This window comes from Myzus persicae, unplaced genomic scaffold (assembly GCF_001856785.1).
Source record: "Myzus persicae strain clone G006 unplaced genomic scaffold, MPER_G0061.0, whole genome shotgun sequence".
Lineage (NCBI taxonomy): Eukaryota > Metazoa > Arthropoda > Insecta > Hemiptera > Aphididae > Myzus > Myzus persicae.
Genome location: NW_019104191.1, coordinates 15726 through 36764, shown reverse-complemented (window position 1 = coordinate 36764; position 21039 = coordinate 15726). Strand labels below are relative to the sequence as shown.

The following is a 21039-nucleotide window of genomic DNA, read 5'->3' as shown; positions in this document are numbered from 1 at the left end:
TATATGGTTATATAACATATACATACATGCTTCTCATACATGTTACAATGATTTTATATCAAACTGTAGTTATTCAAAATGGCATATTGATAATCATTTATCTTGTAGTAAACTCGTCCATTTTTTTCAATCATTAAAATATATGGCGTTCCGCGGCTTATTACATTTTTTAATATAGTTACGTCTTCATATGAGCCACGGTTGATGAACATAAATATTGGTATCCAACAACCCGGTGATCTAATCAATCTGTACTTCATAGTAGATATAGATAGAACATTTACTCGATTGTTCAGAATATGATTTTTATCTCGAATTTTTGAATTTTTTCGAAGCGATTTCCAGTCATTTTGTTCATTTTTATTTTGCAATTTCGCTACAGTTTTTATTGTTATTTGGGATTTTTTAATTTTAATAATTTCTGTATAATTATGATTTAATAAAAGGGATTACCTTTATCCGACTGAATATAATTTTTCTTGTCATAATCTAGACCGTTATTTTGACTTCTGACCCTGATATTGATATTTTGTGAAGATACGGAACTGTACATTTTATTAGTTCTAGAATAATCTGATAAAACTTTAAAATTGCCGTTTTCGTATTTTATTGAGTGGGTTACGTATATAACATTATTTAGTAACCGCTTAGACTGCGTATACCGCTTAGCGTTCTTAGAGTAATTACGAGTATCCTCTAAAATTATAAATACATCTTGACATTATAATAGGTCATGACTCGTAATGAATTAAGTGAATCTTAGTACAAATCTAAATTGATAAATAATTTAAGTTTTATAAGTATAAGTAATAAGTATTCTAAAGACTTATGTATTTTTTTTTTTTGAATTGGTTGAGGATGGAAGTTAAATGTTGAAAACCGACTACTTATAATGTATGTATGTATAATAATATAATATGATATGTATACATTATATACCTATATATGCAGTCTTGTTAGGTAGGTATTCAAATACTTCTCTAACTTTTGTCGTTTTACCGTTGTATTTCAATGATCAATATTTTATTATTTAAAATTTTGCTTTTAAAATTATATTTTAGAATGGTGCTATAAGAATTTATAAGATTTCATTAAATAGCAGATTACAGAATATCTAAAATGTAAATCTACCTAGTAGAAGCTTAAATAGGCTCTAACTAACTACTAATAACTATAAATTATAATATGTGACATCTTAAATTCTTGAACCGATTAAAGTGTAGTAGTAAAATATATACCAAAAATACTAATTGTATCACCAATATCCGAGTGAGCGTAATTCTTCTTATCGTTATCCAGACCGTTAATACGTTTTCTGACTCTTTTATTGCTGATTTGCGAAGATACTGAATTGTACATTTCATTACTTCTAGAATAGATTGAATCATCTTTATATTCGGATTTTGTGGAGTGGGTTATGTTTATAATTTTGTTTTGTGGCTGCTTAGACGGCTTAGAGTAAGTACTTGCTTTGTCTAAAATTACAAATGTACGTTATAATTTTCATGACTTTATTAAAGTGAATCTTGGTATCTGAATATTTAACCACACTGCAATATTATATAATTCGTATGTATAATATGTATTACTTGTAATTGCCGCCAGGTGCTTATATGTTAGAACTAAATTAAAAAATAATTTAATCATAAAAGTTTTGGAAAAAATGTTGATAATATTATTATGGTGTATAAAGAATTATAAATTATATAAATTATAAAGAATAACGTATTTGTAACGGCTGCATCCGAATTGCATGCCAAAAAAAAGAAATTTCCAAATTGCATGCCATCTCCTGTAGGGGTTTGTCCGAATTGCATGCCATCTCTTAGAGGGCTTTGTCCGGATTGCATGCCGTACACCACACGTTTATTTACTTTTTATTCAATTTTTAATAATATTATGTTATGACTATATACTATATAGATAATTATATTATTATAATTGTATTCTACCTATTATTATAATATTATTACCTACTATTATTATTATTATTATTATTGTTGTTTTTTAGTTTATTATTATTATTATTATACTGTAACGTAATTTTTCATTGTAATATTAACCGTTTAAAAAAATGCTATTATACTATTTTATTATTCAAAAAAAGATGTTTCTATATTGACATATCTTATTATTATGAATTATTATTATATATTATTTTGTTTATTTAAATTATTGTAATATTGTGTGCCCGAAATGTCAAAAAAAAACCACCAAATTTAAAAATAATATTATTTAAAATACACTCACTTGATTACCCTAAACTACAATAGTTTTATTTAACTAATGGCCTTTGTTGTCGATGAAAAAAAATAGTTTTATTTTATGATTTTTATTCACAGTGTCACCTTCTACAATATTTATATGTTTTTTGTAATGTAACAAAATCCCGATCCTCCAGTTGAAAAGTAAGTTATTTATTCGGACAGATCCCTTCAAGAGACGGCATGCAATTCGGACGACCCGATTTATATTTATTTTTTTGGCATGCAATTCGGATGCACCGTTTGTAACTTATGCTGGACGGGAGAATCCAAAAAAAATATTGAAAACCTACAATATGCCCCATGGGGTAAATAATTTTTTACCTTAAAAAATTTTATCGTTCTAATAACTATATTAATAATGGAGTCAAACCATGACTAAATAGATCTACTTAATCATGAAAAAAGTCAAATTTCTTATCAGCTTATGATTTGTATAACTATTTTTCCTACGCTTATCTAACTTTATTGGCACCTAATTGGAGTCAGTGTAAATTTGTTTGGCACGGACGCTGTTTTTAATGTATTTGGAAAATGTTCACCTCACATGACCAAATGATAACAATGTTCAATATTAAATAAAATATATAATTTTTTTTTAATCTGAATTTACTTAGTTATATCTAAGTAATTAAAAAGAGTTGTGTAATGATAAGATAAACAATCATGTGTAATAATGTTATTATTATATTATATAATTATAATAATAACATTTTATTATATGCTTTATGGAAAATGTTTACCCCACGCAACCAATAGAAGGTTAAATATTTCTTCAAAATTAATATATATGTATATTTTTCAAGAAAAAAATTATATTGATACACATTCCAAAAATTTTAAGCTAGATCTTCCGAGAGGGGTTTCTTACATAAAAGAAAAAAAAGGATAGTCTATGGAATTCGATGAATTTCCTAGAAAGTAACTAGAAACTCTGTTAGGGCCAGGAGACGAAGATTTATTTAGTGAGCGTCAGATACCTCATGAAGTGAAACACTACAGCTAGAAGGAAAGACATGATACAATCGTTGTTGAATAGAAGAAGAAATGTTTAATGTTTCTTATGAAGGAGTAGGTGATTAACTAAATACAGATGAGAAATAATTAGAGAATAAGTCATCTATAGCCTCATTATTAAGTATTATTTGTAATTTTTTATCATCTAGGAATACAGAGTTCGGCATACCGCAAAAACTAGTACCTATTGAAGGAGAACCATTTCTAAAATTGTTCCGGGTTTTTTACAATTTCACTTTCAGAACGGTGCATATTAACTCATAGAAAACTAATTAGATTTAAATTTATATTGAACTCTCAAATTTAAAAAATTATCATAATTTGGTTTTGTTTTAGTTTTTATATAATCGAATGAGCTTTACTTTTTCTCCAAACTATGGTTTTGAGTTCTTTGCCAATAAGGGAAATTACAATTATTAGTATTTTTTTAATGGGACTAATGAGGTTAAGGATTCTATAATAACGATTCCTAAAATAAAATATCAGCTGCTCCGGCATTAAAATATTTTAAAGTGTTAAGCCAATTTAAGTAATAAAAAATAAATTTCCTTTATCATAATCCATTTGTCGTAATTGAAAATGGTTTGATCATTTATTTTATATGATTAGGTCCATGAACGGGAAATTTTAAATGTTTTTGAATTGCCTGGTGACAAGGGACAACAATATATGAACTAACGAATCAGATTGAAGATAAATAATGGTCTTTTGAAAATTATAAAGCATTTCCAAACAGATTAACAATATTATTGAACTTGAATAAATTTATAAATTAAATTTTATATTTGCAGTAGTGATTATACAAAATTGTATACCTACATATATGTATTGTTATTTATTAATAATTTCACATATTTTGAATAATTAAGTACCTGATGATGAGTAGTCCGATGTTTTTGAAAAAACCGAAAACTGTGAATGCATTGTCGATGTTAATGTTTTTGAAAGCTTCGATGTTACTAAAGACGAAGAAATGTATTCACGAATTTCCCATTGTTCACCTGTAAAACCGTTGATAAATTAATATTAATTCATATAAATTAATAGGTATAGCTGAATCATACTATTCATTATAGATTTTTCAATAGAAATACGGTGTGTTGAAGATAAATTTAAATTTTTATTAATTTTTTTGTTTTTTAATTCATTTTGAAATTTAACTATATGACCCTGGCTCATTTGAATTTTACAATTATATTCTTTATTATGTCGATTTTTGCAACATTCTGAACAAAGTAGAGCAAAATAACAATTTGAACAAGCTTCCATAGTTTTCGATTGATGTTGCAAACATTCATAACACACCTGACTTTCTTCCTATAAAAATATTTGCAAAAATATAAAATGTTTTTAGCTTATAAATTTAAAATCCACTTTGGTGAGAATAATTTGATTGCGAGTTGTTAATTTCATATATTGTAAACACAATGCGTATGTTTCATTTTTCGTTTTCTCTTTTAAATTCTAAATAATTAATTCATTTTTAAGTTGTATCATAAATCTTAAATATAATATATATATTTGGTACAAACAGTTCTAAATGTAAATAACTGAGTATTTGGCATCATATTCTCAAATTTTGCTCGATGTGTCAACATTATATTACCCAAAGTCAGCCAACGTAACATTGCCCTTTTCTCATCAGCTGATAATAAAGGGTTTTTATAATCATTTCTAAAAATCATTAATGTGTTATATTAATACTATTGTATTGCGAAAAATGAAAATAGTTTTAAATGTTTACTTATACATTTTACAACATAAAACAAGTATAAATATTAAAATGATAATTTTATGGGGTTTTATAAATGAATTCCACTGGATATTTTTTTAATAAACAATGTTTATGTTTATTCCGCTGAATATTTATTTATGTTGATTCCGCTGACTGTTGATTAAAGAATAACCAATATGTACCATATTACTCAAAACATTTTGTATGTAATAGTATAGGTAGGTACACGTACTTTACCATAATAGTAAGCTCATCTTTTCTTTAACCTAATAGAAAAACTTACAACAAAAACATCCAAATTGTTTCTTGGTGAGGCACGGTCGTGAGCTCAATCTGCGGAAACGCTCTGAATATAAGTACCGGTAACAAGCTCTCAGATGGGTGACCACCGGGCTTTTGAGCAACAGAAACGCGTTCCAACTAATCTCACCCCCCTTCCCTCCACTCCCTCACGTTACCAGGCTAATAACCTTAGTAGTTGAATCCTTAATAAAAAAAACGTACAAATTATTTTACGAAATGTATATTGTACTATAACCCAATTAAACCTGCATATATTATCACGGAAATAAATGCAATATTAAATTCGTTAAAATAATAAAATAATTTAAATCCTAAATAGGTACCTAGTGATTGTTATTTTTAAAAAATGAAATTATATTTAAATTTTTTTAAATACCTAGTAATAGTTGGATGCCTTATGTATTGGTGCCTGATTTTTGTATAATATAATATTTAAAACAATAAATATACAAAGTAAAATTTGTTAGAAAATTAAATCAGTTGGTAATTCATTTTTTTGTTTTTTTCTTACACTATAAAAACAAACTAATACAATTCAAATTAATCACCATTTATAATCACCACTTTGACAGCTTTATTTTGTTATTTTGCAAATTACAGCTATAATTATATAATATAGTCTATTAATATGGTGGGTACTAATAAAATAAAATATTTACTAGGTATAATATAATATAACATATATTGAATAAGTATGGTGTAACTTGCATAGTTATATTCCATAAAATAAAATAACATACATGTTAATGCAAGCCTTTGACACTTAGTTTTATTATTAAGTCAATTGACTTCAAGTCATCAGAATCAATATATTGTAAAAACGTTTGGAGTCGCTAAAGCCAGTGGATTTCTTACAAGTAAAATGGCTATTTCGGCTCAATTGATACCTATAGGCCCAATATTAAAAATGTATATATAATGTCAGATTATCTGTCATAACCTATGGTTTATCGATATAATATGAACACGAGCGTCAGTATAGGTACCTATGCTAAACTTCAGGACTTATAAGGATTCTTCATATTCTTATATGTATATATGATTATTCATTTATTCTTAATGTAGGCATCGGAGTACCCAAAACTGATGTTATGTTTATAATTACTTGTGTAAGTACTTACATTAGTGCAACAGTAGCTCTTTTTGAATACATTTCATCTAAGATTTGTCTACCGGAATTTCTTAATTTATTCTCTATTTCAGTGATATTTGAATTACACGATGGGTGTTTTTCTCCGCTGAGACTAATAAATACAATTTGAGAGTCAATTGCAATTTCATTTCTTAAAATCAAATAGAATACTTTTTTAATTCAGATAAACTGGTATAATATTCACAAATATTGCCTCTGAATTTCTTAACAAAAATCTCAACAATCTTTAAGGGATTTGAATTTGCTTTTAACAACAAATCCAACAGTTTATTTAGTTCTGTATTTGATAAGTTGAAGTTGTAAAATGGATTAAGTAATAATGACAATAGAGTTCCAAAACCAGAAATATTTTCGTTTACAACTGATCTATTTTTTTCCAAAAACTTTTTGGTCAAATGTAATTTTCCTGTCAACATAGCCAAAGCAATGGGCTTAAAACCACAATAAGTATGACTTTTCTCCGTAATGTCATAAAGTATAGAGGCTAATTCATTTTCTGATTGCTCATCGACAATTAATTCTTCATCTAATTCGTATATATTTTCTTTTAAGCAAAAAATGTCTAAAGGTGTCATAGAAGCATTTTTTTCATTTGATATTTTACTCCATGGTAATTTATGTCGAAAAATACTAAACATAGGCTAAAAAAATATCGAAGGTTACTAAGGTACTATAAGCTCTAGAGTATCTACGAATTTAGTAATATTACGTAGAATTTAAAGTAATTACCAACGCTTTTAAATTTGGGTTGACACAGTGTGCAATTAAGACTTTAATACACTGGACCACGCTGTAGCTTGTGGGCATCACAACAGCCATGTGTAATAAATTAAATTTATAGTTCTACAATATACATTATACAATAATAATAATAATTATACAATGTATAGATTTTTATATTTCTATCGAGTTGAACTAATAAATACCTGATCGGATAAAGTATAAGTTGGAGATCCTCCAGCATTGAACACGGATTTCATTATGTTCGAATTTATTGTCAACAAGGCTAAATGAATTGTCATTTTTGGAACGATGCAAGTTGTTACTTTAGCACCCATATTAATCAAAAGTAATATTGTGTCTTCAACCGAGCCTAATGATGTCCGTCTAAAATATTCAGAGATGATGCAAACTTATTATATCCAAATACCTACCCACTTGTGTCGATAACGATAAACAATATATAATTTATAATATTGACAATCGTATATCATATAAGTAGCTTACTTTTTTGTAGATACTTGAATCGGCGTTGAAGTCGTCTCTTCAACATTATCATCAATTTCTGTAAACTATTATTCAATATTAAATCATTTATAAATAAACTCAAGCTTTTTTAATTGTTTAATTGATCTCATCGGTTTTTTAGAATTAGGATTGAAGATTGTTTATCTCACATTTACGTATTTGTTTATTTTTATTAAAAACCATAATTTAACCTATGTACCTACCTAGTAAATTGTGAAATATAAATTTGAGTTCAGATAGCAAAAATAACAACTAGGTAAATGTTAGATTACTAGCTAAATTAATACATAGATTAATAGTATGAAGATAGAATATTCAATTTTCATCTAGATAATTATGTATTTATGTGGATAAAAGTTTTTCATCTAGATTTCTATCTTACAATAATTAATTTTGTATTAATGCTCGACATGTTAATTGATTCATGACTGAGTAATTGATTAACTAGAAGGCAAACCAGAAAGGCTTATGTATAATAATACATAAATAATATGTTATGATATATTATATAAACACAGAAATAATGTACAACTAAGTATAACGTGAACGGTTCAATTGAGAATTGGTAATTGGTATTGTCGATACAAAATAAATTTGCCTGTGCCGTGCGAGAACTATTTTGAGTATTTTCCACATTATTTATCAATATTCGAGTACACGGTGTTATATTTATATCTTGTATTGATATACGACTATTGCGGTCGGTCGGTGAGCGGATACTTCACTGCTATAATTGTTAATTCCTAATCGTCTTATCGAACATAAATATTGTGATCTAAAAATTGTAGTAACAGGTCAAGGTAGAATAAAATTATTACGAGAAAACAGCAAGCAAATGCTATTATTGTTTTGTACTCTTGTAGATAAAATTGTGATTTGTCATTTGTGGTAATATTAAAATGTTTGATGTAAAATGGCTAAATGAGTTAACGATTATTGAAAAAAATACAAGTGCATTGCACAAGATTTATCTACATATTTATGTAGATTTCCAAAACTTAAATCTTAGATACCCATTAGATATACCTACTAATACATTTTTTCATCTAGATAAGATGAAGATACTTAATTTGTATCTAGACATAACTCAACAATGCCTATAATACACTTATATAGGTATTTTTTTTAATATACCTACCTGACGACAGTCGCCAATATACCCTAGTTCAAAGGGGAGGGGAGGGGTGAATTTCAAATGCAGATTTAGAGGTAGGTAATGATGTTCGATTCCTCACTTTATTTTATTTGGAAATATATTACTGTAATCATGTTTAGTTGTGGCGAAAATCCTGATTAGTACCTATTACTAACTTGCTATACAGCAATACAACTTACAAAATGTATTGATTTGTATTGACTTAGTAAAATATTTAGATACCAAAATATAATTTACTTTCAAATTTTTTAAATTTTCTGGCTGAAAGAAGTTTATTTTCTGAATGTTTTTTAATGTAATATGTTGATCTTCTAAAACAAATATTCAGCATAATTAGGTATATAATTATACAACAACTTTACTACATATACCTTTGTACGCAACATAGACGCAAATAGCATTAGAGATTTGGCTGGGCTGATGCTCTACCATATTGAAAATAAGCTTAAAAAAAATTTAGAAAATGTTTGGGGAGGCTTAGACCTTAACCCCCCGTCCTATTTGCGCCTATGCTGTAGGTAGAAGTATATGGTACCCACTGCAGTAAAGTACGATAAATGTTGGTAGGAAGGTACCTAGTACCTACCCAAACAAAATTATAATTTCTATAAATAATTAATAAGTTATAGGCACTATTTAAGTAGGTATCTACCTACTTACTTATGAAATGTAATAGGTAATATTTTAATCTTCCAAAATATATCAGTAGGTATAGTGAAGTACCTACTAATTAAAATTTAAGCCAAATTATTGGAGTACAGATATTGAGTTGTATTAATACGATATTAAGAAGAAAAATCATACAAAAAATCAATTGATATAACTTACCCTTTATAATATTAAATTTTAAATCGACATGAGGTATTAAATATTCGGTCCAATAGTTTATGTTATTTAACAAACATATGTATCGCATAATAGTTAGGTTCAAAGGAGTAAAGCCAACATCATTGTAGCATTCTAGGTCAGCGCCGAGTTTAATTAGACATTTAATAATTTCATGTTGGTCATTGGCCTTAAAAATACAGATAGGTTATAATAGGTATACCTAGGTACGGTGTAAATACAAAGTTACGAAAAGAAAAATTGAAATGTAAAATATTACGGAAGAAATCATGAGACGAGTATTCCCTTGAGAATCAGCTACATCCAAATCAATGTTGTGTTTTTGAATAGTATATTGTATGTTTTCAGGGCTTATATCTAATTTTGACAACAACTTTACAGCTTCTAACTCATGACTATGCGAGGGCATGAACATGTTACGTTTCCCATTCCAAACATCGTCAATATTGTATAGTAAGGTCTTCTAAAAAAACATAATAAGTATACAGAAATTCATTAGGTATATTACCTGTTTTTTTTATTTTTATTGTTGACGTCTTAAAAATAGGTATCTACTTCACCAAATTGCTGTTGATAAGCATGTGCTAATATCATTTTGTCTAAAGTGTTGTTATTGTATGCTAACATTTTTGGAAAATTACGGTCTTCATTTTGATCATTTTGAGGATTTTTTTCATTTGATTCAAAATCGTCGATTTTATTACTAATAATGGACCACGAGTTTTCATTTAGAATTTCACTTTGTTTATCAATACCAATACTACAGTTCAATAAAAATTTGTTATTTGACTGCGATATTCCCTTTTCGGGTATTTTCTATAAGGGTAAGAATATATATAATTTTAGAAGCCTAATAAAATATAATAATTTTAATTGGAATGCCTATTATCTGTTTCAGTTTTATCATAAGACAGAATTTAGAATTATTTAGGTGAAAAAACAATTAGTTTTTGATACCTACTAAATAGTTCTTTTGTATCAAATCGACCAAATCATAGCCACGTATAAATCGATTCTCTTTTTTTATCTGTTTGTCATTCTCTAATATTATAGACTTATAAATGAATTCTGTATCAAATATTTTTGAATCAAAATATAAACTGCTAAAATGTCTTGTGTATGGACATGAGTAATTATTATTAAGATATTTTTCGTTGTTGTCACGTATATTTGTAATTGAATGAGGTGGCTAGAACATAAATCAATATTGAATTTTATAACTTACATTTTCTTTATGAAAAAAAAAAATATAAATAATTACAACTAACTTGGGTAAGATCAATGAGGTGTCTGAACTGAAGCAATTTTATTTTGATAGAAACATTTGATGAATATGATGGAACTAAACGAGTTGTCAAATTATAACTTAAACGAAAAATACTAGTCCCTACCCAAAAACCCACTTCTTGGAACTTATCAGGATACGTCATCACACCAGGTCCAAAACGCATGTTATCTTTAAACAGTCCCTGTAATTAATTTTGCAAATGTCATATTTTATTCAAGTTGCCATAGTTTATTGATTACCTCAAAAATCAAACCATTGCCATAAATCATACGACCATAACCGTGAATCTGATTTACATAAAAATACCCTTCATATATTTGCTTTTCATTTTCTTGTACCCACGTTATTAAACCTAGGCCATGATAACAACCTCTTACCATGGGACCTTTATAAATTTGAGTCAACTGCAGAAAAGTAAATTTTTATAAAATCATGTGACTAAGACATAAATAATAAAAAAAAATAACATGATATTATCAAATCTTACTTTTTCATGTTTAATAACATCAACTGTGTCATTGTTAGTATCCCTTAATGGAAGTGAATCAATTATAGGAGTAACAATAGATTTTTCTTTATTGTCCATTACAAAAGTTTTAGAAAAAACAAACAGGTAATTTATTATTATGAATAATAATAAAATAGTTATGTACAAACAATATTTAGTGAAGTCTAGTTGCTATTGATATAAAATTAATATTAACAATAAGTATGAATAAATATAAAAAATTAAAAATATAATTTTGTCCAGTAGTGGCAACAGTATTATAAGTCTATAATTCTTCCCTCCGTTTTTGTATTTTGTCTTCCAGTATTTTGTGTAGCTTTTGCACATTTCTACTCTCTTTTTTAATTTTTTTTTCAATATCATCATGTTCATTTCCAGCTGCTAGATCCACATTAAAATGTCGTAGTTTTAATAACCGTCGCTCATATTCTTTTAATTCATCCTAAAAGTTCTTAATAAATATAAATTGTTCAACATGAAATTTAAAATAACTAATTATTTATTTATTTCTTACATGCAGAAATATCAGTTCGTCTTTACTAAAATTTGTTTCTTGAGCTTTAATCCAGATTTCTTGTACTTTAGGTTCCACAAACTCTTCACTATTTGGACCGGTGAGTGATAGCCGATGAAGACGATCAAAGCTATCTTTTATATCACGTACTCGATTTCTAAATAATACAAACCGAAAATAATAAAATATACAGATACAAGTTTTAAACAGTGAGTCTACAAAATCACTATTTATAACTTAATGTGATTAGCTAGAAAGAAAAATGAGTGTATTTGTATTGTGTATATATTAAAGATATTCTGTGTTTTTGAAAGATGAGTAAAAAAAACTTATATAAATTATAAATTTATTTTGTAACTGTTTTAATCAACAGTTAAATGAATGTTTAAATTGATATCATGATATCATTATTATGGGTGAATAAAATAACATATTACTTAGGATTTAACAATTAACAATTAATAAAAATCAAACTGTGAATTTTAGAGAATGAGACTAAACATTAACTAAAAATTATGTCTCAACTACCTAGATAATAGCAGTATTAATATTAAAGAAAATCACACCCATAATATAATCTAAAAATCTGTTTACTTAAACCGGTATGAAAAACACGCATCGAGATGTTTGTACCATATCATTGATAGATATGGTTCATTATACCTGTGCGGAATCATTTTCTTCAGGTTTGGACCAACAAATGTCTATCCTCTATTCAAAATGAGATTGCACCCCAGCGGCGACCAGTTTTCGTCCGATCACAGTCAGACACTTCCCCCACCCAGGCAGTCTTGAGACTACCACTGCAGAACGAAGCCACGCCCATGCGCTGATGTGTCGGCTGCCGAGGTACGATCTCATTCTGAATAGAGTATAGTAAATTGTCTCTTAGTGTAAACCAAAATGTTTGTAGACCTGATACAGTTACCTACTATTTTTCAAACATTAAAATTGTTGGTAATAATTTTTTGTTATTGTTAACTGTTATATATTATTGGCCACGAACTAAGATATATTAGACTGGCATCAAAATAATTTCAGTGTACCACAAATGTTTAGTGTTAATGGACCTTAACTGTCACTAGCATGTATGGTATTTTCGATTTTAAACAACAAACTAGATTACATGTTATATCTAGTCAATAGTTTAAAATGAAACCACCATTCATGCAGTCACAGTTATGGTCCTATAACACATGGTATTTGACAGACATTAGTGAGTCCTACTCACCTTGACAATACCAGTCTATTTGATCTTAGTCCATGTTATTGACTTATGTATACATATAAGGTATAACACTTTGTTTTTTTTCGCTATGACTAATTATATATATTTAATTACTGTAAGTTTCTTTGTTTATGACTGAAATCTGTAAAATCTTGAGATTCGTGTAATGAATTGAAATCATCTTTTAATCCTTTTTTTGAAATCGCTAAAAGCATAAGTTTTTATTAAAATGAATTGTTTAATCTCATTTAGTTATTTTTGAGTTTAAAAAATATATTCACCAATGGGTATATCATTTTGCATGTGTTCAATTTCATTTGTCAATGAATAAAATTCATCAATTTTATTTTGGTGGCTTAAAAATTCATCTTTCAGCGCTATTAGCTCAATATCTAAAAATAAATGATAACATTTTATAATAACTTCAGTTGAAAATTAGAAATTATAAGTTATATTACTTGTAAAACCAGATTGTTTAGCTTGGTCCCATAATTGATTTAATCGTTTATCATGTAATAAATATTTATCAACAACTTTAGATGAATCTGCAGAAACACGATCTTGAGTTTCAAAATGTGTATGATTAATTTGAGATTCATTCACACTATCATCAAAATGATAGCTTAACTTGTATCTTTCCAATATACCTTTAAAATAATGAATAGTAGTGAAATCAAAATATAATTTATACATTTATAGAACCATAATAATCAAAAAATGGCATAAAATAAAATATACCTAATTATATTGCAAATTAGCTTAAAATTCATAGAAATTAATTGACTCTTAGTTTTTTAGGCAATTCAATTAATAAATATTACACTTTCAAGAATATTTAAATACCAATACAGTGGAGATATAATTATCTGCATTAATTGGGACAGAGGTGGTGCAAATAATTAATTTGTGTGGATAACCAAACAGTGGTTTAAATATACATACAGTGAACATTAATTTAAATGTTTTATTTATGTATTTATCAAGTTTTTTTAATATTTCAATTTAACACATTATTTTCTTTTCGAATAAATTTTAATTTAAACATGTACTCGATAGCGCTCACAAACCAACTAAATTTAAAATTACATACCTACATTAAAGTGAACCACAGTAGATAATAAAATAATCTCTAATGTAATACAAATGATAAAACTGAAATCTATAAATAATTTTGTGCAAAAATTATTTAGTGCAGATAATAGACGTCACTGTATATTGTTATTTAAGAACCTACAGTCTACACATTATAATTTTTAATCAATAACCATCCAACAATTAATAATAATTTGTTTGCTATTTTAATTAAATAATTATAGTATAATTATTTATACATTTAATTCAACTCTAAATAGTTAAGAAATTATTTTTTTTTTGTAAATTTAACTGTGTAGAAACGATGTTAAAAATTATGTTATGGCAGTGGTATGCAATGGGTCATGGTGGTTTTTTTACCCCTGGCCTTACAACACAACAAACACGTCACTTTACCTAAGAGTTTTTTTCGGACAATAGATTCCATTTCCCCATCTTTATCTAAATTTTTGGTTTTGTAGATCTTAAGTTCTCGCTCGTCTTCATCATGAATTCGCAATTCTGATAATAATGATCTCAATTCCGGTTCTGAACATCTCTGTAAATGACAAACATATTATTTTGAGTTTAAAATAGATATATCAAAATAAAACTCATCGTTAAGAGTTACCTGTTTAGCTTTGCTCCAAACTAAATTTAGTTTATTAATTTTGAATGGTTTATTAAGTTGCCGAACATTGAATTCTGGTTCATTGTTTAAGGATAGTTTTTTTTTCAACGTTTCGTTTTCGTCTGAACGTGAATATGCACTTACATAATAGCATAGAAATAGAATAATTAAAACTGTTCTTTTTCCCATGGTTCTTGAAATACAAAAACAATAAAATGAAATGCAATAATTGATAAGTATCAACGTTAGTAATACAACTATAACATCTAAAAAAAAAGGATTGTATAAAAATAGTGTCAGGTACACGGTTTAGAGAGCAAACAACAAAATGTCAAATTTTAAAATATTAATATTATCGTTTATCATAAATCATATTATTATATTATTATTTTCATGGCCATAGATTAGTGAATTGACTCACCAACTTGTGGATACGTACGAATTAGTAATTACACCGATTTGACGGAAAGTGGGGATTACCGTAATAAAAAAAAATTTTGATAACACGGTTGATAAACATTAAACAATTTTTAACATACAATTTAATTTGGAAAGTATAACGAAGTGCTATTACTCTGTTGAAATGGTTCTAAGTTTTTAAAGTTGTGTTTTCAAGTTACTATTGAATTCGTGTTAATGTTATTGTGTGATTATTGTGTAATTATGCGGTGTCAGTCTTCCAAATGCTCAATCGCTAAGAAATATGTAAAACGTACTAAGATTACTTTCAAAATTGATCCAAAAACCGAATTTTAATGTTTAAAAACCCACAAGGTTAAGTTCTATTCGCGTTAAAATGACATTTAATTATATCATAATATCATGATGTTTGAGGATAGCTTGATATGGTTTGTGTCTGGTGGACTATTGTTTACTACCATTATACTGATTGTCGCCTGTATATGCGGATGTCACAAATCAATACCAAAGTAAGTCATATTTTATAATTATGTTTAAAATTAAAACTATTGGGTTTAATCTTAATATTATAAGCTGCATTTTATTTATATTAAAACGGTATATGTAGTAGATATTTGTAACATATATATGGCACTACCTATACAGGATGATTCAAAATGCACATTCACTTCCAATTTACCTTAAATAATAAATTTTGGCATTTTTAAGTTTACTTAAAGACCATATTTTCACATACTTAGATTTGTATTCCATTTAAATTTTAACCTTGTCACTGATACATTATTTATGGTATGCAACCTGTGTTCCTATGGTAAGTAAAATAACATTTTAAGATCCATAATATTTATTTATTTAAGTTTACAATAATTCAAGCCAGGGTTTCCTAAAATTGTGCAGTTACTAGGCCGATGATAATATTATAAAATACAGAAACGTAATAATATGTCTGGAGCAGTGAAAGGGTAAAGGAATGTCCTTGTACTTTAGGTACTTGAGGTTTGCCACCCTTGCTCTTAACGATCAATATGATTAATGTTGACGTATGCATAAGATGCATGGTCGACCACCAAAGAAGATGAAGACAAATGTCTTGTTATGAAAAAAGAGTATTTAGATGAGTATGTGAACCAATAGAAAATAAGTATGCAGAACAAAAATAAATAAAGAAGTCCAACAAACCATAACCCTGGTCTTTTACCTGGCTTAACTTATTAGCGATTCAAGTAGGCTGGTCATTTAATTAAAAGTTACTCTATTATTTTGCCCACCTGGCATCCACCCACTCAATTTTGAAGGCAGTTCAATTCAACTTCCTGAAGTATATGTTTTACGCCACTGCACTGTTAAGAACTATTATCTTTAGTTGATTTAAAGATATTTGAACAACTCATAATGAATCGTTCAGATTTGTATTTAGATACATTCAAATTTTCGAAAAAAAACATCTGTGAACAATGCACAGTATAAAAGATTTGTTGGTTCTCATTTTAAAAAAGGGGGTTTGTATCGCCATAGAACTTTCCTTAATTCTTAAATGGTAAAAAAATCAAAGTAGGTATTTGAAAATATGGTCTTTAAGTATACTTATAAATAACAAAATCAAAATTTTAAAAATTATGGCGAGTATGCTTGGTGAATCATTCTATATAAGTTTTATTTGTATGCATGTACAACTGTGTTTGCAATTCTTAATGTATATTGTTTGCTATTATTGTAAGTACATCAAAGTATTATATTGACATTTAAAAAATACTTTAAAGGTGTCTGTTTGATTTTAATTATTTTGTATTATAAGGTATTTATTTAAAATAAATATATTTTTAAAGATTTTTATATCTATACTACAATTTTACATCACGTTCTACAAATTATACAACAAAGTTATATTATTATTTATTAATAACAAATAATAAACCATACAAATTAGATAAATTCTTAAAAAGAATTAATTACACATGTTTTTTTTTAAATTAGTTGGGTATCTAAGTTAGTACAGATATAGGTAGTAGGTATATACACCTTAAACAATACACTAAAATAATAAATGTAGAGAATAAATATTAAACCCAAGAAACTAATTTTGTCAAAAAAATCAAAAAAAAATAGAAAATTATTCCTATTGGTCATAAAATTTAACTTATATTTTCAATATGCATTTTTGTTAGAATGTCAATTAAGTGAATTTGTGTTCAACATTTTACATTTATTTTCAAATTTAGGTACTTAGATAGTATCTTGTATTTTTTAAGTATCTTTAATTATTTTACAGTTTTCAGATTGGCAAATTGCTTATCTTTTTATATTTATTTATTTTTAACAACAAATGATTTTTAATTTCCCACAGAATGTTTGTTGATCATGGTTTCAAAATCAAAAATATTGTTATATGATATACTGGGTGGATTTACCCATTAATATAACTCCTAAGTATTTTGTAGAGTTTATTTTTCTGAAAATTTTGATCTTTCATTATTTTATTTTCATGATTTTTAATCATTTTTTTAGTTTGTATGTAAAACATAACAAAAAACTGGTTTTTATCCAGGCAGCGAGTCCCCCTATATGGTTAATGGGTATATCCTCACGGAACACCTGTGTATAATAATTTAAAAAAGAATTAATATTTACCTATAATCAGTCCAGCGAGAGAACATGCTGATTCTGTTCAACCCCATCAGTACCTTGCCATTAAGACCAGCACCACTTTGGCAATGGGGAGGGTCACATAGGGATGTGTGGGAGACAGGAATAACCAATTTTTGATGAGCCACAGCATGTTCTCTAGCTGACCAGAGTATCGGTAGGTTCACCTAGACCTGATAACATTAGAAGTATGCATTGCTAAGTGTATCCTTTTAAGACTATTAATATCAGATATGTGCACTTTGTACTCGTAGTTTGTTATAGAATTATTTTATAAACTTGGTCTTGTGAAGTAATGTTGTCCAACAATTATAAAAATGAATGCTTGCACTTATGAAAATGAATTATAATTGTTGCTATTGTTTGCTAACAACACTTTAAACATTTAGTCTATTAAAAGTTGAAACTCAAATTAAATTATTTTATTATTTTTTTTTGGAATGTAATGTTTTGTTTATTTTTATTTTTGTTTGCTTGTATTACAATAGAAATGAATTACTTGGTCTTGCTGGCATGGTAAAAATTACCAATCCTGATGTTGGACCAGAACCAGTGAACAGGAACTTATCAACTAGTCCGTCCCCAACAAATAGTACCAAAAGGTTTTTATATTAAGAATTGTATTTATAATTTCATGTGTACCTAATTTTTTGATTTATATTTCAACAGAAGTTCAGCAGGTGCAACTTTATCTTCAGCCACTAGAAGTCTTCCTGATTTACCTGTTGAAACCCCTAGAGGTTCAGATGCTGTTGCCACTGCTGTTTGGTATGGTGGTGATACAAACTCTGAACTGTATGCTACTGTTGAAGAAAATAAAAATGGCATCAAAGGAGACTCTTCAAAATATGTGAATAACACAATGTCTCCATCAAGTGGCACCACAGCATCCAAAAGTGAATGTGTCTATGCTTGTGTGAACAAGGAAAATCCATATGACAAATTAAAACAGGAACATCCATATGCTAAAGTTGGTGTGCATAATGCAGCTAATCAGTATCCTGGTTCCCAGAGGTAATTAATAGTTATTTATTGTTTAGTCCACATTATACTTCAAATATATATATATATATTATTTTCAAAATGACTGTTATAGATCGGAGAAAGCCAGTTTGACTGAGTCAATAGAATTGGATGAAGTTGACAGAGCTCCTGATCAAGATATAGCAGCGGCTAGTGTAATTGCAGGCGATGAAGCTGCTAGCATTAACATTCCTTATATGACTCCACCAGTAGGACCTACAGAACATCCATTAAATGTGCAACCGAGACAGGGACATTACAGTGGCGATTCACATGATTCTAGTAGTAAGAATATTTTTTGGAATAATTGTTTTAATATTTTTTTTTTAAATTATAACCAAATTTTAGAAGGATATACAAGTATTAGTGTTCGAGAACCATTATCAAGGATCATGTCCAATGCTCGAAATGGCAGTATACCATCAGATCCTCATTATGCATTTGTCTCAGACGATTCTGGTATGTGTTATATCTTAATTAAAATATTAAAATATCTTATAATAAATATGTATTTATTATTTACACAGATGAAATGTATGCAGCTATTATTGATCCAAGCAATAATGTTTACACTAGTGGAAGTGAAACATATGCTCAGATACCTAGTGCAAATAATATACCAGTTGCTTCAACAGGTCAGACATATAAAGCTTCTACATCGCACATTAATGGACCTGAACAAACACATTCCAGACAGGGTAATTCTTTTTATAATTTAAAAGTGTACAGATCTATATTGATGGTATACATGAAATGAAAATGTTGTAAATCAATTTCTGATGATCAATTTTTTTGTAGATTCTTCATCAAGTGCTGTGAGTTCTAATTCGCCTAAGCCTGAAAAACGTCCAGCAAATTCACCTCTACCTAAACCTCCAGAATACCTGGACGAGATGTATGCAAAAGTAATGAAGAAACGCAATGATTCACCAGAACAAACATCTCCTATTTTGCCCCCTTTGTATGATGAAGGTATTTATGATAGATTGGTTGAACCTAAAAAGACGCAGACTTCAGATGTTGATCCTAATTACGAAGAGTTACGACCCACTAGTCATGGTTATGCTCGGATAAAAAAAATTGACAAACCATCTGAACCAGACTATGCAAGCTTGACTAGGACGATGACTGTTGAATATGTTGAAAATGATCCAAATTATGAAAGTTTAAAAGTAGACTTGAATGAAATTAATCACAATTCGATTTATTCAGAAGTGAATAAAAGATAGCTTTTAAATAGCATGATGTTTCATGAGTAAATCTTGTGTGAGTTCTTTACTTCTTTTCTACTTTTGTTTTGTTAATTTTGTACCTGACAAATATGTTTTGTATATTTTGTTCAAATAACATTTATTTACCAAGTTAAGTACCATTATTTTTTTAATTTACAATAACATTTATCATATTATATTAAAACATGTGTGTTCATTATTGTCAATGGACATGAACAACGGCTCAAGCTTTTTTTAAATTGACATATTATGGAAATTATGATTATCAAAAATGAAATATTATTATATTATAATCAAGTAACCCACCTAAAAACTATTTGATACGTCATATATTTTGACTTCCATTGTGGATTTAAGGATAATCCGATAATATAAACTTATTTCTTTCCATTTTAGTTTCTAGATAATATACATTATACAGGATGATTTAGGTTTTGCTATTAATAGAGTAAATTATATAACTAGCTTTATGATTATCGTATTCAGTATATAATTAATATTATAGAACAATATTACTTATTAGTGTATCTATAATCATTATTAATAGGTATAATGTATTGCTATGACTTGAAAGCACAGAGACGTTTTAACCAAACTTTGCTATATATCAAATTAGGTTATTTAACCACAGACTGAAGTATTATTATTATTTTTTTTTTTTTTATAATATTTTTACACATGATCTACTTAACAAAGTATATATTAATATACTATATTATACGAAATACATATATTTTTTTTAAAATTTTAAGCCTAAAT

The 21039-nt window shown here is 27.6% G+C and overlaps 3 protein-coding genes across 4 annotated transcripts; 1 reads left to right on the top strand and 2 right to left on the bottom strand.

Annotated features, from left to right (window-relative positions):
* Positions 1 to 53: 53 nt before the first annotated feature.
* LOC111039801 lies at positions 54 to 11705 on the bottom strand. The gene is made up of 21 exons (XM_022323435.1): positions 11498 to 11705; positions 11250 to 11414; positions 10991 to 11191; positions 10684 to 10911; positions 10278 to 10538; positions 9982 to 10185; positions 9705 to 9891; positions 9114 to 9187; positions 7700 to 7764; positions 7399 to 7579; positions 7202 to 7315; positions 6623 to 7113; positions 6441 to 6563; positions 4814 to 4955; positions 4656 to 4745; positions 4346 to 4598; positions 4154 to 4282; positions 1248 to 1475; positions 645 to 696; positions 454 to 563; positions 54 to 376 (listed from the first exon to the last, which is right to left on the bottom strand). The coding sequence occupies exons 1-21, from the start codon at positions 11594 to 11596 to the stop codon at positions 54 to 56; spliced, it is 3720 nt and encodes a 1239-aa protein (XP_022179127.1). The 5' UTR covers positions 11597 to 11705.
* On the bottom strand, positions 11661 to 15380 carry LOC111039803. Its single transcript, XM_022323438.1, has 7 exons — positions 14963 to 15380; positions 14749 to 14890; positions 13719 to 13907; positions 13542 to 13652; positions 13375 to 13465; positions 12033 to 12189; positions 11661 to 11960 (listed from the first exon to the last, which is right to left on the bottom strand). Exons 1-7 carry the CDS (start codon positions 15149 to 15151, stop codon positions 11784 to 11786), a joined length of 1056 nt encoding a protein of 351 aa, XP_022179130.1. The 5' UTR covers positions 15152 to 15380; the 3' UTR covers positions 11661 to 11783.
* Positions 15381 to 15491: 111 nt separating this feature from the next.
* On the top strand, positions 15492 to 20999 carry LOC111039802. 2 transcript variants are annotated; one of them, XM_022323436.1, is made up of 7 exons: positions 15494 to 15891; positions 18514 to 18627; positions 18695 to 19039; positions 19122 to 19333; positions 19397 to 19507; positions 19576 to 19746; positions 19847 to 20999. In XM_022323436.1, exons 1-7 carry the CDS (start codon positions 15785 to 15787, stop codon positions 20275 to 20277), a joined length of 1491 nt encoding a protein of 496 aa, XP_022179128.1. In that variant the 5' UTR covers positions 15494 to 15784; the 3' UTR covers positions 20278 to 20999. The 2 variants fall into 2 exon arrangements, with proteins under 2 accessions (XP_022179129.1, XP_022179128.1); XM_022323437.1 differs by lacking the exon at positions 18514 to 18627 and having other exon boundaries at positions 15492 to 15891.
* Positions 21000 to 21039: the final 40 nt, after the last annotated feature.

Excerpts from the sequence above, each read along its gene's own strand:
- LOC111039801 (XM_022323435.1), bottom strand. The coding sequence starts at position 11,596 with ATGGACAATAAAGAAAAATCTATTGTTACTCCTATAATTGATTCACTT. Across the intron at positions 4,746-4,813 it reads AGTTATTTACATTTAGAACT|AATTTAAAAGAGAAAACGAA; the intron begins GTTTGTACCAAA and ends TTAATTATTTAG. Across the intron at positions 4,599-4,655 it reads ATCAAATTATTCTCACCAAA|GAAGAAAGTCAGGTGTGTTA; the intron begins GTGGATTTTAAA and ends ATATTTTTATAG.
- LOC111039803 (XM_022323438.1), bottom strand. The coding sequence starts at position 15,151 with ATGGGAAAAAGAACAGTTTTAATTATTCTATTTCTATGCTATTATGTA. Across the intron at positions 14,891-14,962 it reads TTTGGAGCAAAGCTAAACAG|AGATGTTCAGAACCGGAATT; the intron begins GTAACTCTTAAC and ends TGTCATTTACAG. Across the intron at positions 13,466-13,541 it reads GCAAAATGATATACCCATTG|CGATTTCAAAAAAAGGATTA; the intron begins GTGAATATATTT and ends TTATGCTTTTAG.
- LOC111039802 (XM_022323436.1), top strand. The coding sequence starts at position 15,785 with ATGATGTTTGAGGATAGCTTGATATGGTTTGTGTCTGGTGGACTATTG. Across the intron at positions 19,508-19,575 it reads ATTTGTCTCAGACGATTCTG|ATGAAATGTATGCAGCTATT; the intron begins GTATGTGTTATA and ends TTATTTACACAG. Across the intron at positions 19,747-19,846 it reads ACAAACACATTCCAGACAGG|ATTCTTCATCAAGTGCTGTG; the intron begins GTAATTCTTTTT and ends ATTTTTTTGTAG.